Here is a 23,109-nt window from a genome sequence, read left to right as displayed (position 1 = left end):
GAGTATACCCAATTAGAAATAATTTCTACAGAATGAGCAGAAACTGTGCAAGGCAATCTAATAACATTACTATCATTTGATCATACTGTAACCAAAACAGGAGTCAAAGATGTGGAATTATTAATACAGTGCTGAGGTTCAGAAGCATGTGGTCTATATAAAGAATGTATTTGGTGCTAATTGGTTTCTCTCTAGCTCTTATGCTTTCACTCTCATGAGTGCAGTTGCACAGGACTCAGAGCCAAAGTAATCACTAATGATGATTTAAAATAGCTAATGAATATTACCTTGCTCCAGAGTCACCATTTCTGATGAATTTTCCCAAGCTACATGCAAGTGGTGATTTACATTTGGGAGTCTTCATTCTTTGGGAGGTTTCTTTCCCGTAAAATCTTAGTCCAAGTGAAGACAGATTTTAACTTGTTCCAAGAAGCCATGTTTCTAGCTACCCAGCCACACAGACCTCAAAAATGCAGCTGATGTGAAATGCACATTGCATGTCTTTGCAATATGCACAAATACTATTTGGAATCTTTCAACTATTGCTCTCTGAGGCAGTGTGATAAACTTTACCTGGATATATTTGTGTTCACCCAGCCCACTAGGTACTCTGACAAGTTCATTGTTGTTCAAATGGAGCTCTCTCAGGTGAGGTACGTTGTTAAGAGAGCCATTTTCAACTGAAGAAATACTGTTGAAGCTGAGACCCAATCTGAAAAAAAAAAAAAAAAAAACCCAAACAAATTAAAAAATATGTTAAACTTGCCCACATAACCATCTTTCTTGGGTTGATTCCTTCTCCACACTAGTGTTGTTGAACAGACCAGGATAATTTTCAGAATTATGCATGAGGTGCAGAGTCACCATGGAGAACTAGTTTAGATGAACATATTTAAATAACTTTGACATCTGATGTGAACTATCATAATTATCATGATACCATTCAACTTGTGCCCATGGTACTGCATACTTTCATGAGCTATATGACTAATCCCACTGTAAATACGTACTGTGTATCTCCATTGGCACCAGTCTTTCTTTAAAAGCTGTTCAAGAGTTTCTTGCATGACTGTAGGAGCACTGGCTGTAACTTTCTTTGTCAAACTACATAACCCAAGGTGACCAGAACTGTTAAGTTTAAATCTTCACCACATCCTCCTAAGATACTTAGGTAGTTAGAGCCGTGTTACAGACTGGAAACGGGAGCTGTCATACATAATGATCTGCTCAGCAGGACACAGAGTGGGACGTACGCATTTCTCCTAGGTTCCAGTGCAGAGCTTTCATCACAAAATCATCCTTCCTGCTTTATACATCCACATTCCGCATTTAGTAGCACAACCTATGTCCAATTTGGAAAATCTGGTCCTATCTGTGTATTTCCATGTTAATGCTATTTTGGTTTGCAATTACCAAACCACAGAATTTTTTCAAGAGACTCTCATAGGTTACAATGCTCTGTGTTGCAGTGAGGAATTCAGTGGTAATTCTGCAGGAGTTATCATCATCAGGAGTGTTGTCCTTTGAGAAAATTATTTGTATAAAGGCTAAACCTACTTCATCTAGTTTGCTTTATCTTTTTTCTCTAAGCAATCTTTTTTAATTTTGAGTGAAAAATGCTCTGAGGTTTATTAATAACTGAATCAATTAAAGAATTTAATATAGGTGTCCTGGTTTCAGCTGGGATAGAGTTAATTGTCTTCCATTTGCTATGGATGAGTACTTTTAAAGAAAGTCTTATTCACAGTAATCTACTACCTGTAATTCTCTGTAGCTTGTGCCAACTTCAAAAGTAAGAATCTGGACCTAGTATAACATCACAGAACTAAAAATTCTTGTTTGATCTTTACGGCAGAGCTGTTTCCAGAAATAATGCTGTCCAAGAACGGAAGCACATTTTATACTTCTCCTTTTAATAATAAACAAAGAAAGATGTTGCTGACGGGTGTTATATATAATACAAATAGTCATATCATAGTTATTTAAACATTGCAATGTTGTCAAACTATTAAATGACAAAGGAGAGCTTAATAAGATCTCCCACTGACATCAACAGGGATTTATTTCACTCAGAAATCAGTTCACAGTATCCCATATCTTTGCCAGAATTTGATCAGGAAGAATTTTCATTCAAAAGATATTAGAACAAAATTCCTTTTGAGCAGAGTACATCAAGATTTAGGAAAATGGGGGTTTTGATACTACGGAGCAATTTGGTCTGAAGTTCTACAGAATGTCTTCAAAGGACTTCAGTGATGGGTGCTCATAGTGAATGTCTTTAAAAGGGTTGGGGAAAAAAAAAACAACCAAAAACATTTTGGCAGAAGGCTATAAATTCTTGGTTGACACATATCTAAGTATATGCTTGCTACATATGCAGGTCTACAAGTAGATGTGTCAAACCTGGGGAGAGTAGCATGAAAAACAGCAGGTCTGGCTTTCATATTGGTCTGTTGAAGTAAAAGTAACCCCTTTTCACACCATAGGGATAGACAAGATCCAACTCTGCATTAGCTCATGCAGGGAAAGTCTTTCAGGGAAAGAGTGAAATTGGAGGAGTCTGTAGAAAAGTGGATCTAACTCCCACAAGCAGTGAAATTATATGTAATTACATCTCATCTAAATTTGTTACAAACAAACTCTCAGTAACTCAGGGCTATGTTTACAAATGAAATAAGTCAATATTAGTGTGTAAAATACAGGGTGATTAAGAATGTTAGGAAGGAATATGGTCTTCATCTCTCTCTTTCCCACGGGAAAAAAAAAGGCAAGAAGTTGAAAAATCACTCTTGCTTAATATATTGACATATTACTTCCTTTTATATTAGCAAATAGGTAACATTTTTCCAGCATCTTAGCTGATCTAGTCACAGTGTTGTAAATCATTGAAGAGCATGATCAAAAACATATCTGAAAATTGAAGAAATTCTCAAATACTTTTTCACCTTCTTTTGTCTCCAACTTCCCTGCTGGCCCATTTCCACTTTGCTTTTAACAAACATCATGCTGCTCAACATCATTGTTATTCTGGGCTTGATGCAACTTCCACTGTAAGGAGCTAGATCTTTTTAGTAAACTTTAATGGGATATAGACATCAGTAACGTCAGTTGTGTAATGCATATATCCTCCTATGGAACTCATTCCTGCACATAACCAGCAGTCTTTGTTCGGTTTACATTCATGAGATTATTTTTCTTCCAATTTTTTTTTCCCACTGCAGCACTATATGAAGACTTTTGAAAGACTTAAGAGTAATTTTACAGGGAAAACAAACAAGCAAAAAGGACAAATAGTGGTGGTCAGCTAGAACTCAAGAATTCAAAAGAGAATGAGCAGTAGATCTACACTGAGCTCTTGTGTGGAACATTTCACAGTTCAAAACACCTTAACACAGTCAGAAAAATAACCTGTTTCTCAAATTCTAACTGTGCTTTAGAACAGCTGTTGGGCTGTTGAGCATGAGTTGACACGATCCAGGAGGAGAGTGGTCTGAGCCCATACGGATGTTCCTGAAGACTTAGATGTGTAAATAAAAGCTGGTTTGGGGTAGCTTGTTTCTGTGACATAAGGGGTGTGCTGCTCCTTAGGTTTATGCCATATGCTGCCCTGGAGCTCTCCCATCGCTCCCTCCTTTCTTCATCACTCTCCTCTGTTATGTCCCATGCGGTCCTTTTTCACCAATCCGTATTCTGCCTTACTTTTCAAGTTTACAAAAGAGGATTTCTGACTACGCTTACGTTGCCTGCTTAAGCACAAGCCAGAGAGCAGTTTAAAACTTGGTGCCTACTCTGAGCAGCTCCACATTTCCACACCACCGTCAACAGAGTATCTTGTTTCTCCGTACTGTACAGCCACAACAGAAGCAGCCTGAGGTTAGATATTTTTAGCAGTTGACCAGCACTTGCTGCATAAAACTTTCTGTCTTAAGAAGGACTTCCAACAACATTGTCCATGTGATGTTGACTGTAGTGTTTTGTGAGTGTGAATGTGAAAAAGCAGAAAAACTCTGTCATCTGCAGGACAGCTCGCCCACTCCCCGCCTCCCTCCTTCAGTAAATTACTTTCTACCTGAGTAGTTACGACCTTGTTTTGGTTTTGGAAGTTTTCTTTATCTTTTCTCTGGAGGATATTATATTTTATACTAAGTCTCTATCATAAACAGTAACAGCTTCATAGTCCCTTAACCCATAATTATGGTATTTTTATTTTTTTATTAAAATCCAGGAGCAGACTTTTTTTACGCAGGGATGAATATGTGATCAAATACGAACATCAGACATGAGCTGAAATGTCTTATTTTACAAGCTCTAGAAAGCTGTTCTAAGCTTTATCACTTGGAATTGTCAGATTCGGAATATGTGTTAAGTTACTACATACTTCATTGCACTAAATTGCTGTCCAAGCTACTATAAACAGCAGTAAACTTAACTCCTGTTGCTCAGTAATCTTTCTTTGATTTCTGTTTTCTGCCTTCATTATGACAAGCAGAATGATTAAGATGAAGATCCAGGAATTACATCAGTAATCTGATTAACAGTCTTTCAGATCAATTACACTTCTATTTTCATACAAAAGTTTTAAAGTATCATAGCATTAAAATACCTTGTAGTAAAGGCCCATTTTACTGTTTTAGCATGTTATCTAATGTGCACTAATTCACAAATAATTCTGTATGTCTATAACTCTTCTTTTGGAATTCTCCTTACATTTTCCTGCAGTTAGAGAAACTTATTCAACAACATATTCACAGATTAGCAAGGTACAATCACTCTGAAAAAATTAGACTTTTTGGTTTATATTGTATGATTCTTTTTTTGTCATGTTCTTGAACTCATTGCAGACTTGCCTTTCTTGAGAAACAAAGGAAACATTAGGGCAGGGAGTTTTGGTTCCCATATGCTTTTTTCCTCAGTTTTCAGGGCAAATTGCATGAGCAAGGCAGTGCCCAAGAAAACTGCATAAAACAAAGATCAAAATACAATGAAAGAAGCATGACATAAATAAAAAAATCTAATTGCTCTCTTTATCTTTTTTTTTCTTTTTTTTTTTTTTTTTTAAAATCAAAGAAACATTTGTCCTGGGCATACATCACTCATAATTGGAAACAGCTGGCAAGTGTTGTTAGAAAAAAAAAAGTGTTTTGTTCTCTTAAGTCAGTACACAAGTCCTTAGAAGCTTTTCCTGCTAAGTTACGTACTTCTTCAATGGTGATAACACTCAAGAAGCCCAGAGTGATGTTTTCTAATTGTGTGGGTGGTGTTTACAATTTCAACTAGTATTTTATGTGAAAAGAAGAAATTAATTCTTACTTTGCCAAGTTGGTGAGTCCAGACAGACTGTCAGCATCAATTTTGCTGATTTTGTTACCATCAAGGTGAAGCTCAGTAAGGGATGGGGGAAGGCCTGAAAGAAAGACCACCATCAAATTACTTTTGATAAAACTGGATTATTACCTTTTTTTAAAGGACTTGTGTTATACTGAGGCTCTCTTACAGTAACAAAAAGATTTTTACTAGACATGGCCAAGAACAATTCACTGAATGAAACAAGGAACTTTCACAGTCAGGGAAAATGAAAACAGCTAGTAACAATTTATTTGACATGAAATAAGACCAAGCTCCTAAGGTCATCATAGAACAGTTAATTCTTGAAAAACAATTAAATGAAGTTCTTCTCAGATATGAATTCTAGCCTTCATGATTATGTAAATGGGACATATAAAATAATGTAAGAGAAAAAGCCTTCATTTTAGCCAGACTATCCACATGTATAAATCTACGAACATTTGACACCTAGATATTTAACAAATAACAGCAGCAGAAAATGAGAATATAAAGATCAGATAAAATAATTTTGATGTTATTTTATGTAGGGCACATACTAGGCACATACTAAAATTCTGCTTATCAGGAAAAAAAAATCGGAACCAAATATTTTAACTATCTGAGGTCCCTCAAAGGGACATCCAAAACAGGAAATGTGGGAAGAAAGAAATAACAACTAGTATTAACCTTCAAAAAGTTTTCAGCTATTTCAAAACAGTCTGCTGGCTGATGTATGAATAAATTGAATATAATTTCCTTTGGATTGGAACCATTCTGTTTTGGTTTGTTTTGTTGTTGGTTTGTGTTTTTTTTAATAGGTTATATTGAAGTTGTTGTTATTTTGTAGCAATTTGCAATGAAGTACTTTTAAAAATGGCAAATGTTTCTGTTTTGTATAAGAATAGTATTTTTGGCTTCAAACCCACAGACTTGTGGAGGGCTGATTTTATGCTTGTAGAGCTTCAGTTCATTCTACATGAGTTTACATCTGTGTAATGTTGATCAGGCTCACCAACCAGGGTTGGAGGGTGAAAACATTCTTCCAATTTCAGCTATGAGACAAGAAAAGCAAAGTAACATAAAATGCCTTACTTTTGACACTGCACCTCTTGTGGAGCTTCTCATAATAGAAAAACAAAAGTTTCTAAACCAATAAAAGTCAACTGACCAAAAAATGAAGTAGTCAACTAACGGATACTCTAAGGACTGACTCAAAAGGCTTCCATAATCATTTCTTTCCAGCTGACTGGAAGTCACTCTATTATAACTGTGCAAATCTCTGAAATATTAATTGAATTTCTTACCTTTTGGGATGCTAGTAATGTTGGTGTCAGCGATACGGATGTAGGAGAGCCTCTTCATCCCCTGAAAAGCCCCGTTTTCAATGCCTGAACTCTTGATTGGATTGGTGCCTAGTTCTGCCAACAAAACATGGTCGTGAGCTGTGCTGCAGTGTAGGTACCTATATCCTTCAGGTCAAAGCTAATTTGGAGGAACAATTTATTGGAGCATTTCTTGGCTTTCTACATAAAATCACTGATTGAACTAAAAACAACATCTTGAAAAAACACTGAGTTGATTTTGTTATAATTTCTCATGCTCGTACCTAAGACAATCACTTCATTCAGTCCGTTAAAGACAGCTTTCCTCAACTTGGAGATCTCATTCTCATGAGCCCGTATCTCCTGAAGTGACTTCGGCATGTTTTCTGGGAGTTCCTTCAGGTTGTTCTTGGACAGGTAAAGTCTTTCCAGTTTCTTCAGAGGAGCAAAAGCTAACGGGCTTATTTTGCTGATTTTGTTGTTAACAAGGATCAATGCCTGTGGGGTAATAATGAAGGAGATTTCAAATGATCACTAGGGAAATTAGTTTAGGAATGAAACATTTAAAAATTTTTTTTTTTCTAGTGTCTTTTGACGGTCAATCTAGTGAGCTGAAGAAAATGCAATGCACTACTAAAACAAATCGATTAAGAACTTCTGAAACAGGAAAAGATAAGCAAGGCCTACATAACAAATACAAGTGTTATTTCATTGCTGAGGCATATGCAGCTTCTGTTAACGTCCATAATTTATACCCAAGGATAAGTACTACCCTTCTGTTTGAAAGCTGTGAATAATAAGACATTCACATAAAACTAACATTACCAGTTTTATTTGCTTTTTCTAATTTTGTTTATTCTGAGGATACTTTTATACCTTACCCATCATCACACAGCCATCCTAACCAGTTTTTCCTGAACAGAAAATTCTATGACTCAATGCAGTGAAAGCACAACCTAGCTTAATAAAAATATGCTCGTCATCACCTCTTTCCTGTTAGTCTTACAGAGTGCACTTACTAGACTTCTGTCTGAGAATAACCTCATTTTTGCAGAAATATAAGCTATTTTTTTGCTAAGAGTAACTTGGTATGGAAGGGGAGCAATGTGAAGCATCATACTCTAAGTCTTGCAGTTTGGGATCATGGACCATATTCATTCTGCCTGCCATGAAGGTGCCTAATCCAGTTCTCACCACAATTGTGATATCTAGACTCAGGGTGACTCTAAGCAGATTAGCTCTCTGTACAGTCAGGGGAGAAAGGCCTCTGTGAAAGCTCTGTTACCTGTAATAAGTGGTCTCCATATGCCTCTGAAATTTTACATGACTGCTAACTCTTGTATTGATTAACCAACCATGACATAAAAAGGGAGAAGAAAGTCCCATTACTGTCAGAACAGTAATGCAGCTAATGGAAAGGATTTCAGATAAGATAAATATCAGAATGAATCTTAACATTCCATCTGTTTGCTGTCTACTTATCAGACTTACAGTGCTGTATGTTTGTGCAGTGAATTAGGTAGAATAATATAGATATAATATCTACTTATATATATTACTAGAGAATAGCTATAGAGCATCTTTGTTCACTGACTCCATTATGTTATTTTCAGAAACAGAAGACAACAGCTGCTACTAAATCACGAATTTTTATATTGCATATACTATAGTTAACATTCAGTGCATTTTAATACACTTTTACTATTTCCAGAATTATACTTTAGTCTGTTTCTTGGAGGAAAATTGAGCATTCAACTCTTTCCACAATCAGTGAAGTATTAAAACTGTGCCGAGAAGTACATCAGCATCTGTGACAGCACCTCTCCATCATGAAAACTGAAAGAGAGGTGAGAAAATAGTTTAAAATGGTCTTTGATGTGTGTTTTTTCCCTAATGGATGCTTCTTGCAGATCATCCTGAGCAAAGCAAGCAGTGTGTTCTGTACATGGGTTTCACTGAGTACACGTAAAGCTGAGCATATCTGGTTTTAATTTTGTATGCTAGCTAGCAAGAACACGTTTGCAAGAGGAGGCAGAAAAGGTCACTCACAGTTCAGCAGAGTATTTCCCTGACAATAAGCCTCTCCCAAAATAAATATATTGGTCAGTGGAAGCCATGGCCCCAATTCTCTTTTATTTGAGCCTCAGCTATAAGAACTGCCATGAGAACACATGGGGTACATACGAGTGTAGCTTCCTGAGTCACCATTGCCAGAATTGTGATACAGATGTAGATTCTGCCCATAGTGTAATACAGCTACCTGCACAATATTAGGACATGGGAAACAATCCAGTTATTATCAGGGGTACAGCCTGAATTATGCGGATGAGTCTCCTTCATTGTTTTTATCATAATAACTGAAGGTGCTATTGCTAGTTACTTTTTTTTTTTCTTAATTTTACCATGGATTTCTTTTGCATAGATCTCTAAGTCAACATTCAATGAGTTTAGACTCATTTTATCAGCACTTGAAATTTTTATCCTGCATCCTGCTTTGTACTGCTTGGTCATTTATTTCAGCTGAAGTCTGCCTTATCTTTTCTTCTTTTTTTTATTTGATTTGTTTTAACTTTGTTGTCTTTTAGATAAAAAATGTTTGGACTATGATTATCACAGCTAATGATCTGATGTGAAATATTTCTTGCTGGAAATAGATAGGTATACATTCAGCTAGGCACTGCAGTGTAAATATTCTCTGAGTAGTTGATGTTAAGAAGATTGTTACAGCCCTTCAGAGCAGAACTGAGAGTCCTGACCAAAACCAGAAATTACCTAGGTATCTAGGATTAATCTGTTCTGCTTTGCCAATGCTTTCTCCTGAATATGATGATGTTACCTTGGGGAAACACACAGAATTGTTGTTTTACTCAAACATTCAGTAAGTCTCTCACTTAGAAATGATGGTATCTATCAAAGGTATGTTTAAAAATACTGATTTCACAGTGGGAACATATGTATGGTGGTATAAGGTGGGAAGGTATCACAAACCTGTAGTTTTCAACTTTTTGTACCAGAATATCATTTCCCACTTACACCCTGCTCTGCAAGTCCCCGCTCCTGGTATTTTAAACCTGCATTATTTTTCCACACTGTTGTGCAGCTGTAAAGAAGAAAAAAATAAACCCACACATCAGAATTTGCAAGAGAAGTTTTACTGTCTCCCAGAGCAACAGCAAATGATGAGGATAACACACCAGCATAGCACCTGGCAAGCCATACCCCTGGGTTCCTTTCCCACTTCACAATAACTCTATTATATGCAAGACTTAAAGAACTAAGTTATTAGCCTCGGAGCAATGCTGTTTACTTTCCTCAGAATGTGCCCCGTATGGTTTGCATGTAACAAAAGTTAAACCAAACCAAAATAAAACAAAATGAAAAACTCAGGGGAATTTAGAGGTCAGTGAAAACAGGAACTAGAGGAGAAAAACCTAGGGAAAACATCTGCAGGCAGTGCTATTGAGGAAGGGATGTTAGGCAAAAACATGCCACATGGACTAGCTATCCTGAATAAAGCCCAGATGGCATGACAGGGCATTATATTCATCTTGTTAAAGGACATATAAAAAGTTTGTACAGAGCAAGAAATACTTGGAGGGAAAAATAAAGGTCAACCTGAAAGTGCTGAAAGTGCTGGAGACCTTGGCCACAGATAGCACTTGCAATGCTGCTAGTATGAAATGAATAGGCAGAAATCTCAATGCCTAGAACAGAGCCACAGGAATTGATACTTTTACTCAAAAATCCACCTTCTTCCACACCTCCATTTTTAGTGGAAGGAAAAAGATATTTTAAATAATTGTACTTCCCCCATACCCCCCCCCCAAAAAAAAATTAAAAAAGGAGTTGAAGCACATCACCAATTCACAATACAAAAGGCTGAGGACACGAATGTACAGCTTTCAGCATGACCTGGTATGGGTGCAGAGATATTTAGCCATAGGGAAGAAAAGAGGCAAGAAAGAAAGAGAAAATAAAGAGGCACAAATACATCAAGTATTAAAGACGTCACTTAGTCAGGCTTAGAGGGTTCATAGCAATTTCCTGTGGAGAAGAGAAAAATTAGCTTCCATCCTCATTTTCCTGAGATAAAGCCTTTTTCCTTTGTCATATACAACATGTGAACATTGACTCTGTCATAATATCGCACTGTGGTAATACCTACAGACAACCTTATCATGACGAGCAGTCTAAGCACTGCTCAGAGAGGAAAAAAAAATCCAAGCTTTGCTCCAAAGATGGCTTACTTTTTTACTGAAACACCTCTGGTATTAGTATAGTCAGGAAAAAAAAAAAAAAGTCACTGTATGACAGGAATAGATGCTGGCTCCGTTGAGGTCAGTGGGAGTCTGGCCATTTAGCTCCCTCTGGCCTGGTTTCTACTTCAAATATTTATTCCCAAAACAAAAAGGAGGATTCACAATTCAGGAAAATTTTGGAACACTTGTTGGCAGGCTTTTGTCAAAATACACCCTTACAAACTGCAGACAGAGCATGTGGCAATCATGTAGAAACTAGCATGGGTTGTTCTTCTTGGAGTTAACCAAAACTTACGATTTTTGTCCTGTCTGGGGGTGCAGAGCAGGGGATTGTATTTTTTGGTGTAATTTCATTATGTGAGAATCTCAGGGGATTGTTCTGAGGGGTTTTCATCCCTACTTCTGTTCTTCTTAGTTTAGAATAGTTTGAAGCAAGAACCTTGCCAAAATCAGAAATGAACTGTAAAATGATTAGCAAATTGTTATCAGCCGTAATAAGTGGTGATACATCTGTTTTGCCAGCTGGGGATGGTACTCTTACCTAACATCAAATCTTTAATGATGCATGCGTCCTTCAGGGTTTAAACTGAAAAGTCAATCCGCTGACCCGATGGAATTTCTTTAATTTCCTGGGTTATGTATTACATTATTACCTGCTTTTTATTACAGTTCTGCTAGGAACAGTAATGCCTTAAGAATTGTAAGTTCAGGAGTCAGGAATCCAAATAAAAATAATAAAAAATGTTGTCCTTTTTGTTTGCCTTATGTTTTCAGTTGTTAAGTCATACTCATAACCTGGACATATAGTCAAACTTTTCTGCAAAATTATTAGGAGTGGATGTACACTTAGGAAAAAAAACCCAAAACCAAACAACCAAGAACACAAAAAATATAAAACAGAACTTGACTTTCTTCTCTAATTGTGTTATACCAGGAGACAGAATTCTACAAAAGAAGTATTCATTTTAAAATTCATTTAAAAAATCATAAACATTGGTAACCTGAAGGAACTAAGAGCCCCTGAATCCAAGGAGGTCTCTGAACAGAATTCCAGATGTTATGTCTCCTGAAGGGCCCATGATCAGCAGTTAAAGCAGGAAAAGGATAAAGGTATAAAAAACCCATGATGGTGCAATTATTCTTTATTTGTGGTTACTTAAATTCTTTGGTGGGGTTTGGTGGTAACCCTGTCAAACCTAGGATCAAGTGGACATAGCTCAGAAAGGCAAGGAAAAAGGGATGACATAGAAACAATAAGGAAGAGATGAATGAACTGTGAGGGAAAGAGATGGCAAGGCATTGAAACAACAGCCTGTCAATACAAACGAAAGGCGACTGTGGAAAGCGGTTTGATCACATCCACAGTACCTTGCTGAATAATCTCACAAAGCCAAAGAGCCTGCTGCAGATCTAGTTTTGCGGTGTTTGAGCTCTCCCTGATAAGTCTTGTGTAGCATGACTTGCACAGATGACCAGGGAGTAGCTGGCTCTACTTTTTCCTGCTCCAACAAAAAATAATCCTAATGCTCTGGAGTTCTAGAGAATCTTTCAACCCTGTCCTTGTCTACTGAGGCAAGCATTTTGGTCATTCATTTTATCACAATTTACTTGCTTCTTTTATTGTTGTATTCTATAGAATTTCCTTTTTCATTAGCTTAGTATGCTGACTCTCTCCAGAATTTTAAGGACCTCAAAGTATTTTCTTCTGTTGTTTTCCTCACACAAAAAGATCTTTACCCTCTTCACATTAAAAATGTTTTGAATGCACGTGGCGTGTTACACACTTGTTTCAGTCGCAAATCTCATTGTGTGTTAAGCACAATGCAAAGGAGAGTCTGAGGAAATGACAACTCTCTAAGGGAGTGTTGCATTTCAGAAAGATTAACTTCTTTTTTTTTTCTCAGAATATTTGTTAGAAACCTACAGCTGCACCAAGTGGGAAAAAAAAAATAAAAGCAGGTATCTCTCAGTCCTGTTAAGAATGTCTGCCATTGGTGGTAGTGGGAATTGGGTTCAGAGATATCTATCTGTCTTTGGCTTTTTACAGCATGCTGGTGGTTACTGATTTTTCGTTCTGTGATATTCAGAGCATTATGTTTACTTAACTTCTCTTTTAATTATGCCTGGGAAAAGGGAACTGAAGCTATAATGAGTCATCTGACAATTGTGTTCTTTCATTAATATTTTTTTGATCTGTTGGGAGCTTTTCTGTATCCCTGGAAGATGTTCTTAGACTTTTCTTCTCTTAATCTGGGCTCTCATCCCTCCATAGAGAACATTCTTTTGATATAAAAAAAGAGTGCATGAAACTTTTCTAATGCAATACATTATTTTTCCACTTGATATTACTACAAAGGGTTTTTCAGTTTATTTGCCCATACATTTAGTGTTGATAATCCCTTAGTGTGGATATGGTCATAACCCTAAGTAAGTCCCAAGTTTAAATCTTTTATCTCTTTTGTGCAGGTCTTTTCTTTCGGTATAAATACAACTGGTTTTAGCACTGTTGTATGCACAACCATGGCTTTGCATAGTTCTGCCAGCTTAGATTAAGCAATGTTCCATTTGATTTCAGGCCAATAGCGCATTCGTCTTCTTTTGCTGTACTAACACCGTGCCATTGAAAAATTCCTGTTGGAAAAGCATGCCGTCACTATTCTGTTGTTTGTGCTGTTCTTACAGTGATCTAATACACAGTAGTTTCTTTTACCTCTTTTTCCAAGTGCCAGGTGTTATGCTGGTTTGCTTTGGCTTTGCCACACAGCATGCAACTCCATGTGCTGTTTTTGTAGACTCCTCCTTCACTCTGCATGAGAGCTTACTCATGTAGTATTTTGGATTCTTTATTGTGTCCATGGGGTCAAAGTACTGTACTCTATCCAGAAGTGTCAGTCTGCCTGGAAAATTCTGACAGTTTCATAGAAGATTTTTTTCCTGGCTTTTCCAAGAGCGTGTCTCTGATTGTTTTGCCACAGGTCTAAATCATAAGCAAGTTTTTTTACATAATATCAGACAGTTTTCTGAAGCTGCAGAACTCGGTCATCGGCCCTAAAAAAAGACTGTCTTCAATTTTTTCCCTATTCTCCCAAGTTCTCTGGTAAAAAATAGATCTTATCTTTCATTTTTAAATATGTGAAGTCTCACTGAGTTTTTATAGTATAACAGTAATAGTTTAGCCATTTTTTCCTGGATAAATTTAAAACTATAAAAATATCAAGTGCACCAAAACTGTTGACTCTGGTGTTTTCTGGAAGGCAGCTATTATTTGCAGATAAATGTTCCCTTAGCTGCATCCTTTTCTAATTGCTTGCCATATTTCCACAGCTGAAAAGTTTAACTGCTCTTTTACCTACTCAGGAAAATTTTCTGATACAAAGGTTATTTTGTTATTTTCTCTTTCATTTATATTTCCATGTATTGTGCACTCAGAGCATAAGCAGTTACATTTGTGCTGAAAGAGAAGCCACAGGCAGGTTATAGGTAGATCCAGTCTTTTCTCCTTACTTCATCTGTTTTTTAGTACAAGACAAACTTTAGGTTCAACCAGGCTTGTTCATGAAAATCTCTTCTAAAACTTTTACACTTGTGGTTGGTGATGTCTATAGGAATTAGGAAAGAATTTTAAAAGAATATTCAAAAGGAATAAACTGAATATACCGTTCATTTTTTCCAAGATCTATTACAATTAGGATTTGAGGAATTGTTCCCCTAAGTGATCACTTCGTGCAAGAGGTTAACTACGGTTGCTGATCATTTTAGATTTTGGAACAATAATACTGATAATTTATGTAAATCTTCCTGTTTTAGTAGAGTATAAGAAGGTTTAGTAAAGTCTAAGAAGTCTAGAAACTTTTGGACATCACCCTGTCAAGTGTAACGCTAACACAAGCCATGTTTATCAGGGAATATGATTCAAAAGCATATACAAGATATATATATATATGTATGTATGTCTCGCACGCACACATATCTCCTTAAAACAAAAGTGACAATGGAGCTCTGTCAACAATGAAGTTTTTGAGTTATCTAAAAAAAAAATTTCCCTTTCACTATGACTCTGAAGAGTATTTAATTGCAAGGTGGGGAATGGGAATCATTCCCATATATTACACAAGAAGAAGAATGATGCCTGCTGAGGGTAAAGATGGTGCCTCGTTACATAAATGTATTGCATGGCTAAATATTATTTTGGGGAGGAGATGAGAAGTTCATTTTTTATTCTTGAGTAAATCCAGGAAAACTGCATTGTTTTGAAGGTTATTTGTTAAAACTTATGTTACTGTTGTCACTCTTCTGTACGATTTCCACTGGTCCCTAAGCATGTATTGGGTACTTTTGGGAGTAAGACAAAGAAATAATCTCTTCCCTGAAGAGTTACCTATTTAATTCACTATTAAATTATATCTGCTGTAATAAAAGAAAGAAAAAAATCCATAGAGTTAAACTGAATGAGATTACATAGTTCACAACAGCTTAACTCACAGCAGGATGTATAACAGAGACCTGAGCTGAGCGCCAAGTAGGCAGAAGTCACTGGGGAGAGTGCTTTTCATCTGCAATACCATGCTCTGACTCATTTCATGCAGTGTCATGAAGAAGGATTGCGAAAAGATTGACTTCACTGACAAGACTTTTCTCTTTTTTAGCACCTTGCAGATGATCTTCACTGAAAACACAGGACTTCTCTCCAAGGTGGAAGAAAATCAAAACAAGTGGGCAGGAATTAGGGTGTCGAATCTATTCAGTAGCCAAGCAGAGGAATTGAAAAAAAAATTCTGGGGCACAAGTCACCTCATTCTAAAACCAAGTCAGATGAAATGTAAGGTAGAATTACCTACTTCTCTTTGTTAATTGTGGAGGTTATCTATGTAACTAGCTCAAGTATAGACACCTATACTAAAATTAGATGAGATGAACCTCATCATGATTTACTCATGCAGCTCCCTCCACTATGGACAGACTGGCATTGTGCCTATTCCTACAAATTTTTAAAACCTTTTCTTCTTGATGGTGCATTAAAACAAAAATTTGAGAGGGAATTTGGACATAATTGAGGAGATAAATATTTATAGGTTGTTTTTTTTTTTCCCAAGTTTGAGTGGCTGAATGCAGATTCAATGTTTGAAACAATGCTTGTTTGGGTGATGGCAATGGCATCATGAACAGATAAAAAGTGGGAGTTGGCTTCTTGGTTGTGAATGAAAACAATAGAACAGAAAGAGGCTGTGAAGAGCCAGGAAAGGAAAGCCAAGTAGTTTATATTGCTTCTAATCAAAAAGGATCAACTGGAACAATACAGAGAATAAATTGAGTTGGTGAAAGGCTAGAAAAATAGTCTTTTCAGAAATAATGCTTGAGTAGGGCTATTACTTTGAAAGGCAGAGAAGTAATAGCCTTTTTCTGATCTGGAGAGAAAGAGATATTTCAACAAAATTGAGGCAAGACTGTGAGGTATGAATTTTAAGATGTTGATAAAAAGTATAGAAAGAAGGGAGGAGGACCTCAGACAGAGAAACAAAAATCTGGAAACTGAGGAAGGTAGTTGTCTGATGGAAACTTGGAAAAGAAGAGGTGAACCAGAAGAAAAGGGCAGTCACAGAAACCAGGGAAGGAAAATATTTCAGCAAAGAGGAAAACAGACAGCAATGTTGGAAAAGACTGGCAGGTAAAGGAGGATGAAGGTGGAGTTTTGCTAGGAGAAGGTTATTGCAAAACCACAATTTCATTGTAGTGCAGGGGGCAGAATATTGATTTGAAAAGGTTCTTGAACTAAAATTGGTACAGAAAAACTGCTGACAAACATGGTCTGTACAAATCTCTGTGAGCTCAGAGGTGGGAAGGGAAGGAATACAGTAATAAGTGAGTGGGTTGGCAGGGTTGAGATGGATCTACTTTTTAAATAGTAATAATCAAGTCACTGTGCCAAAGGGACTGAAAACATAAATAAATAGGTGAGAGAAGTTTTGGTGGAGACCAGGAGACTGAATGGGCAGGAGACAGGTATGAAGAGCTGAAAAAAGATGAGAAACTTCTGTGGTATGAGAAGAGTTTGTGGGAGAGGAATGGGAAAGGAAATAAATAGGCTGGGCTGGTGGAGGAAGATCATAGAGTATTTCATCAGTTTTCTCTAAAAACCTGAGTACCAGGCCAAAACCACATTTTCTCCACTTCTTTTTCTTTTTTTTTTTTGGCAAATGCTAGTTCATTTATACACTTACATGAAGATTCTTCAAGTTCTTGAAATCTCCTTCTTTAATTTCAGTGATTTTGTTGTTCTGTAAGTCCAGCAGAGTTGTGTCAGGAGGAAGGTCTTTTGGAACTTTTTCCAGACCTAGGGACAGTGAAAAGAATAAACAATTGACTTTGAAAGAAACTTCAAATAGGGGTCAGTACTTTTCTTAGCAGTATTTACCTTTCAGTAAACATCATTTCTAGAACTCATTTCCTGAAGAAGCTTATGAATACTTATCTGAAAGTATTTCTGTCTCCAGCCAGTCAAAGGGAGTTTTATTTTGCTATGTCAAATCAAAATTTATTTATTCTCATTTCCATTATGCCCTTTTCTGGGTATATATCTGAGTTATAGCTTGAGCAAAGGATTGAGTTTGGGAAAATTATTTCTAACATGTTTAATCCCACTCAATTGTGTGAATAAGAATTGCTTTCAGAAAGAGGTATGGTATTTATTAATTTCACTGTATGTTAGCTTTTGTGGACAGAGAACATTTCCTGCTATTTAAAAGGTAGGAGGCTTTTTTGAAAGTACGATAGTTAATTATAATCATTTCCAGAAAAAAATACTGTTTGTTTGACAGTAACTGAATAACTTGCAGTAAAGTCCACCTTAAAAAAAATCCAATCCACCTCCCCCCTTTTCTTTCATCTGAAACTATGTCCAAGTTTTCTGGAGAACAAATCTCTTGGTTTCACTACAACTGCCAAAAGAACATCAGACAGTTTAAATTAAAGACTCTCTTTGGGACTATTTTCTGAATAGCTGATATGTAAGTCCGATGAAGTCATGGAAATGAAATTATTTAGTGTTAAATAACACTTGCTTTACCCAGCTTTCCTTTCATACTGTGACTTGGAATAGAGCAAATCTTTTATAGTCATTCTGATTTACCACAAAATTAAAATGTTCTTTCCTAACGAGTCTATTTTTTTTTTTTTTTTTTAACAGAATGTGAAATGTTAAATGAATGGTTGGTAGGCAAAAATTTATAGATACTAATAAAGTCTTTATATGGGCATCTAACAAAAGTGGACTTCTCTGGATAGAACAGTCTTTCTACCAGTAAAGTTTTTAACAAATATTTCTAAAGTTATATTTGAACTCTCCTGGGAAAGTTCTCTCAGCAAGTATCACCAGTGTCTCCCCAGTATGAGGGTGGACTGTGTGATATTGTTCTCAGATTAAAGATATATACCTATATATTATCTTTTTAAACCTATATATTTTAATTTCAGGCATGGCATTGCAAACACAGTGAGATATGCTTGCCCAGAGATAAGATATGCTTTGCCCACAAAAGCTGTGGAGTCTCCCTCCTTGGAGGTATTCCAAAGGTGACTGGAGACAGCCCTAAGCAACCTGATCTAGCTGAACTTGCTTTAGCAGGGGGTGGACTAGACAATCTCAAGAGGTGACCTCCTAACTCAGCAATTCTGTGATTCTGTGATGTTTAACATTCATCACAAATGTGGTTTTGCACCTAGAATGTAGGGTTCTCTGTCAAAATCCAATGTTAAGCAAAACACCTTCTCTTTCAATCCTTTTTAGAATATATATAGATATATGTGTATGTAGAGTAAAAAAATGGTTGGCCCTTATTTGGAAGGATGAAAAGTATATGTTTGGTACAATATCTAATCCTTTTAACTAGTTACTACTATAAAACTTTACCATAAACTCTAGAGAGGCCACAGCGATATGTACTGGAGCTTTTCACTACAATTAGCGATGCACTAAGAATTCATTATAGATTTGGCCATATTCCTAAACATATCTGCATGCAGATGAGGTCTCCAATTTGTCTTTAGGTGCCTGGTCTGAATCTTCTGGTGTTGAGCATCTCACAGATCTCACTGGTACCTGTTACTCCTGTTTGGTGCTTAGCAAATTCTGGAAACAAGATTGCTTTTTTAGTTATCTATATATGGGTGCAGGAGGCCTAAGCTTTTGAAGTGTTTGCTTCTTTTAATCTCACTTTTGAATTGATAATATTAGTCTGTATAGAACATGTTCTATTGTCCTACCATTACAAGTTTGGTTTCTGAATTTAAAAAACATCTTAGCCACTCTTTCAAATTTATTTTCCCACCCATAAGTTCTCTAATATTAGCTAAAAAATTATTAAAATATTTGGATGTGATATTTATTAAAACTGAGTACAATATAGATTAACCTGGCTGAATTTTAATCACACCAGTATCCAAACATTTTAAAAAGCACAATCATCCAGCCTGGGATGAATTAGTAAAAGCTTCTACAGTACATAAAATGACAAGAGCCAAAGCTCACATCTCATCCTGTTTACCTGACTGATATTCAGTGCCTGAATATATGATAAAGATTAAGGTTCTTCATATTACTAAAATAACCTTTCTTCATTTGGTCGTGGACTTCTTTTTTACCAAAGGCAGTTGCAAAACCTCCATTACTTTCAGAAGTGCAAGACTAGAGTTCCAAATATATAAAAATGTGATACCATATAATTTGTACGTTGGTTGTCTTTGGACAGTTTCTGTCCTCAGCAGACAGGAATGATGTCAGCAACTAAAAATTCTTTCCCAAAAAGCACTACTTTTTCAAGACCATAACTTTGTTATAAGCAGTTTTTACAGTCTAGCAACTTTTATAGCATTTTTCAGATATAAATATAAAAAAAAAAGATTTCATTACTTGTATTCAAAGTAACATTACTATGTTCTGGTTGTCAGTACATTTGTATTAGCAGACTGGTATCTGTAAATAAGTGCTTATGGCAGAAACTCGGGCACATGAGAGCTATACAGCTGTCCTTTATGTGATTCCCTTAGAATATACTTTGTAGGAACACTTAGATTGCCACTGAAAGGATAATTTGCCAGAGACTAAACTTCAAACTAAATTTCCAACTGTACATATCAAGCTTGACATGTGAGCTTCTAAAAGCTCAAGTGCTATCCCTGGATAAGGTAGAACTGATAATTTCTCAGAGCAATGAGGTTAAACTTTTAATGTTTCATATTATAGCGATAAGACAGATTTAATAATCAGATATCCATTTGTGAAATATGATTTATAAAAGCTTCCTATCTTGTACTAGAAACTAGAAGGATGTACAATACAATAACAAATGTTAAACTTATTTTATTACCTATCTCATGTATATTCTGTATGGAATTCCTGAAGCTGTTTTAAAAAATGTTTCAGAAAACAGCTATATAAATTATATTTGATTTTTTTCTTCACTTGTATGAGTTTTGAAGAGCAAAGCATAGAGGAGTGCAGGATGTACCTCGGGTGCTGGAGAGACATTGCAATATCATTAAGCAGTTTAGGACATCCTCCAGCTGAAAGCTACATTAACTGGAGCTCTCCAGTGGAGGAAGAGTTTATAAATGGGTGGATCTGGACACTGCCTTGTAAAATCAGCAGCTAAGTAATTCAGGACTAAACTGTGTTTGAGGTGTGGACTGTATCCAAGTATTTCACCACTTGTCACATCTACATTGGCTTCAATAGCTGTGCTTTGCCTTGCAAGTCCAGGTCTCTCTATAGGAAGATGTATCTCCAGTTAGATACATCGGTGTAGTGCAAACTAGTCCCTGTGCTGGAGATTCCCTGCCTGGAGAGCAAACCTTCAAACCTTTCTGGTCAGGACAGGTCACTAGACAGCCAGTTCTGATGAATGGGGCAGCCTGAACTAACATGACAGCATGGCAGAATTTGAACCGAATCAAGAAAATCGTAATCCTGCTAGAAGCTGAAATGGCTCTTGGCTCCTGGAACAGAATTTCTGTGTCTGGGAGACCGAGAAGTTTAAAGGGGAACTGTGGGCTGTCCTTACTACTCATTTCTGAGAAACTCAAGTGATGCCCCTACACTTCTGAAGCCCTGTTGTACAGTATGACTGCATGTCCTCCTACAAATGCCTTCCAGTGAAATTTATGTAATACCAACTGAAAGGGGAAATGGTGTTGGAAAGTGCCAATTGAGTCACCTTTCAATCATTTTAGGAACAGTTTACGCAAGTATTCCAGCTCTTGGCTGTGATTTTTTATACCTTAAAGCTTGCTTCTTAAAAAGCCATAGGAAAATCTCTCATAGCAGTCTGACTTTTTATGTGAATAATCAGTGCTACACAGTTTGGTATTCAGTTCCTTGGAAATATTTCAGGCCTCTGGTTCCTAAGATTAACTTATAACTGATTAAAAACTTAGATTCTTCTTCCTTTCCCACTGTATGTTAAATTGAAAAGACATATGTCTTTATTTATTTTGGTTGAATAAAACTAAGTTAGTTATTATTTAAGTTGGTAAATACATTTTTTAAAATTCTACTTTTTCACAAATAAGTAGAAATGGTACAGCTCTACCCTTCCAAAATCCTTGTTTACACTGAAATTCAGAGCCTAAAGATTCTGGAAATATAAGGGATCTAATAAGTCAGTTCATGTATCCTTAGTCATAAAGACCATTTCGATTTGCACTAAAATATTTCTTTGGGAGAAATAATGATTTCCTTATAGAAGCTGAACAGCCATCATTTCCTGCAGCACAGGTCAGATCTGTATTATTCTCTGCAGATTTCTATAAGTAGAAAGTTTCTTCTGTTCTACATTATCAATCTGTAGCATTCAACTATTGCCACCAGTGTACATGTATGTGTGTAAAAATGCATGCATATGAAAACACATAAAGAACAGAATATGCCATAGAACTACAAAATGAAAAAAAAAAAGTGTGTCTAAGTAAGCTTGAAATATTTCCTTTTGTTAGTCAGGATCAGCTGAACTTTTATTATCCCTGGCAGAAGTTTTCCTAACTTGGTCTTACACTAGTCACTACACCACAGATTTTTGGAATAACAAACACAATCAGAATGTATTCCCTGAAATCCAGCAGAGCTGGATCATCAACGGATTTCTTTCACGCCGACAACAGGGGCCCACAGTCACTTTTGGGAGCACAGAAAGGCTCATCTACGGTCACCTAGAAGATGTTCGGTGGGGAGAGGGTAACAGGACCAAGAATCCCTCCTTAGTGGGAGGATGGAGAAGAAGGTAACTTTGCAGAAATCAGGCTTGCCTCTGTGGGATCCTGTCAATGTGGGGTGTAGTTTTTTTTCTCCTAAATTCTTAAGCAAATTACAGCATCTGGCTGTTTAGCTGGGATTGCCTCACCTCCTGGAGAGGACAGAAGGCTGATGGGTCTGGAGATTTTATGAGACCAGAAATTAGGCAGAGAAGAGCCAAGGCTGGTATATTCAGCCCTTGTGCAGTCCCTGAGAGAGCAGCAATCAGTACCTAGCCATCTCCTGTGTATCACTGCACCAGCCCAACTAGCGTATGCTGCCATTAAGCCAGCCAAACAGGTGTAGGAGATGTAGCAAGGATTTGGGAATAGTCTGAGGACTAAGGGACGTTAGGGGGTTTGATATACAAGGCAGGCTTTATTACTTTGCAGCTGAGGGAATAACCTGCTGTGATCAAGTGGCCGTGGAATTGTTTCACCCACAAAAGGCGAAGGGTGGCTTCTGAAGCCTCCTCGCTAAGAAGGGGTTTCAGTCCACTGCTCCAGTTTCTCAGAAGTGAGAGCCACAAGTTAGTCTGCAACTTGGCCCGGAGCCATGTTTCTGCTGAAGCCATACGACTATGCAGAAAAGGAATGCAAGATTTATGGGGCCAGCAAGGGAGACTAAGCAAATGGGAGTCTGAGTCTGTAGCCCAGAGACGAGGACACATCCCTGAGAATTGCATCCTTGCAACACTGAGACCACATAGTCAAAATAACAAATATGTGAACAGTGCCAATTATAAACAACTTTAACAACACAACAGAGCTTGTGTTTTGATTTTTTTGTTTGGTTTTGGGGGGTGGTTTCGGGGTTTTTTTCCTCCACCTATCCATTTTACAACAAGCAGGGATGGGGCTTTTTCCTCTGAGTAATCCTTCCCTTCCCCAGCTGGAGAGAAGGGGCCAAAAGGCAGAGAGAC

The 23,109-nt window shown here is 36.9% G+C and overlaps 1 protein-coding gene across 1 annotated transcript in view; it reads right to left on the bottom strand.

Moving 5' to 3' along the window:
- The window catches only part of DCN (decorin), a 39,620-nt gene that overhangs the window by 1,692 nt on the left and 14,819 nt on the right, over positions 1–23,109 (bottom strand). Inside the window, exons 3-7 of the mRNA XM_075058150.1 lie at positions 17,125–17,237; positions 6,932–7,145; positions 6,630–6,743; positions 5,311–5,404; positions 574–712 (exon numbers count right to left, since the gene is read on the bottom strand). Of these exons, the coding sequence (XP_074914251.1) occupies positions 574–712; positions 5,311–5,404; positions 6,630–6,743; positions 6,932–7,145; positions 17,125–17,237 (674 nt within the window). The remainder of the gene's footprint in view (positions 1–573; positions 713–5,310; positions 5,405–6,629; positions 6,744–6,931; positions 7,146–17,124; positions 17,238–23,109) is intronic.

Source organism: Buteo buteo, chromosome 26 (assembly GCF_964188355.1).
Source record: "Buteo buteo chromosome 26, bButBut1.hap1.1, whole genome shotgun sequence".
In the NCBI taxonomy this organism is placed as follows: Eukaryota; Metazoa; Chordata; class Aves; order Accipitriformes; family Accipitridae; genus Buteo; species Buteo buteo.
The sequence above is the reverse complement of the archived record's forward strand: the minus strand, read 5'-3'. Positions and strand labels throughout refer to the sequence as shown.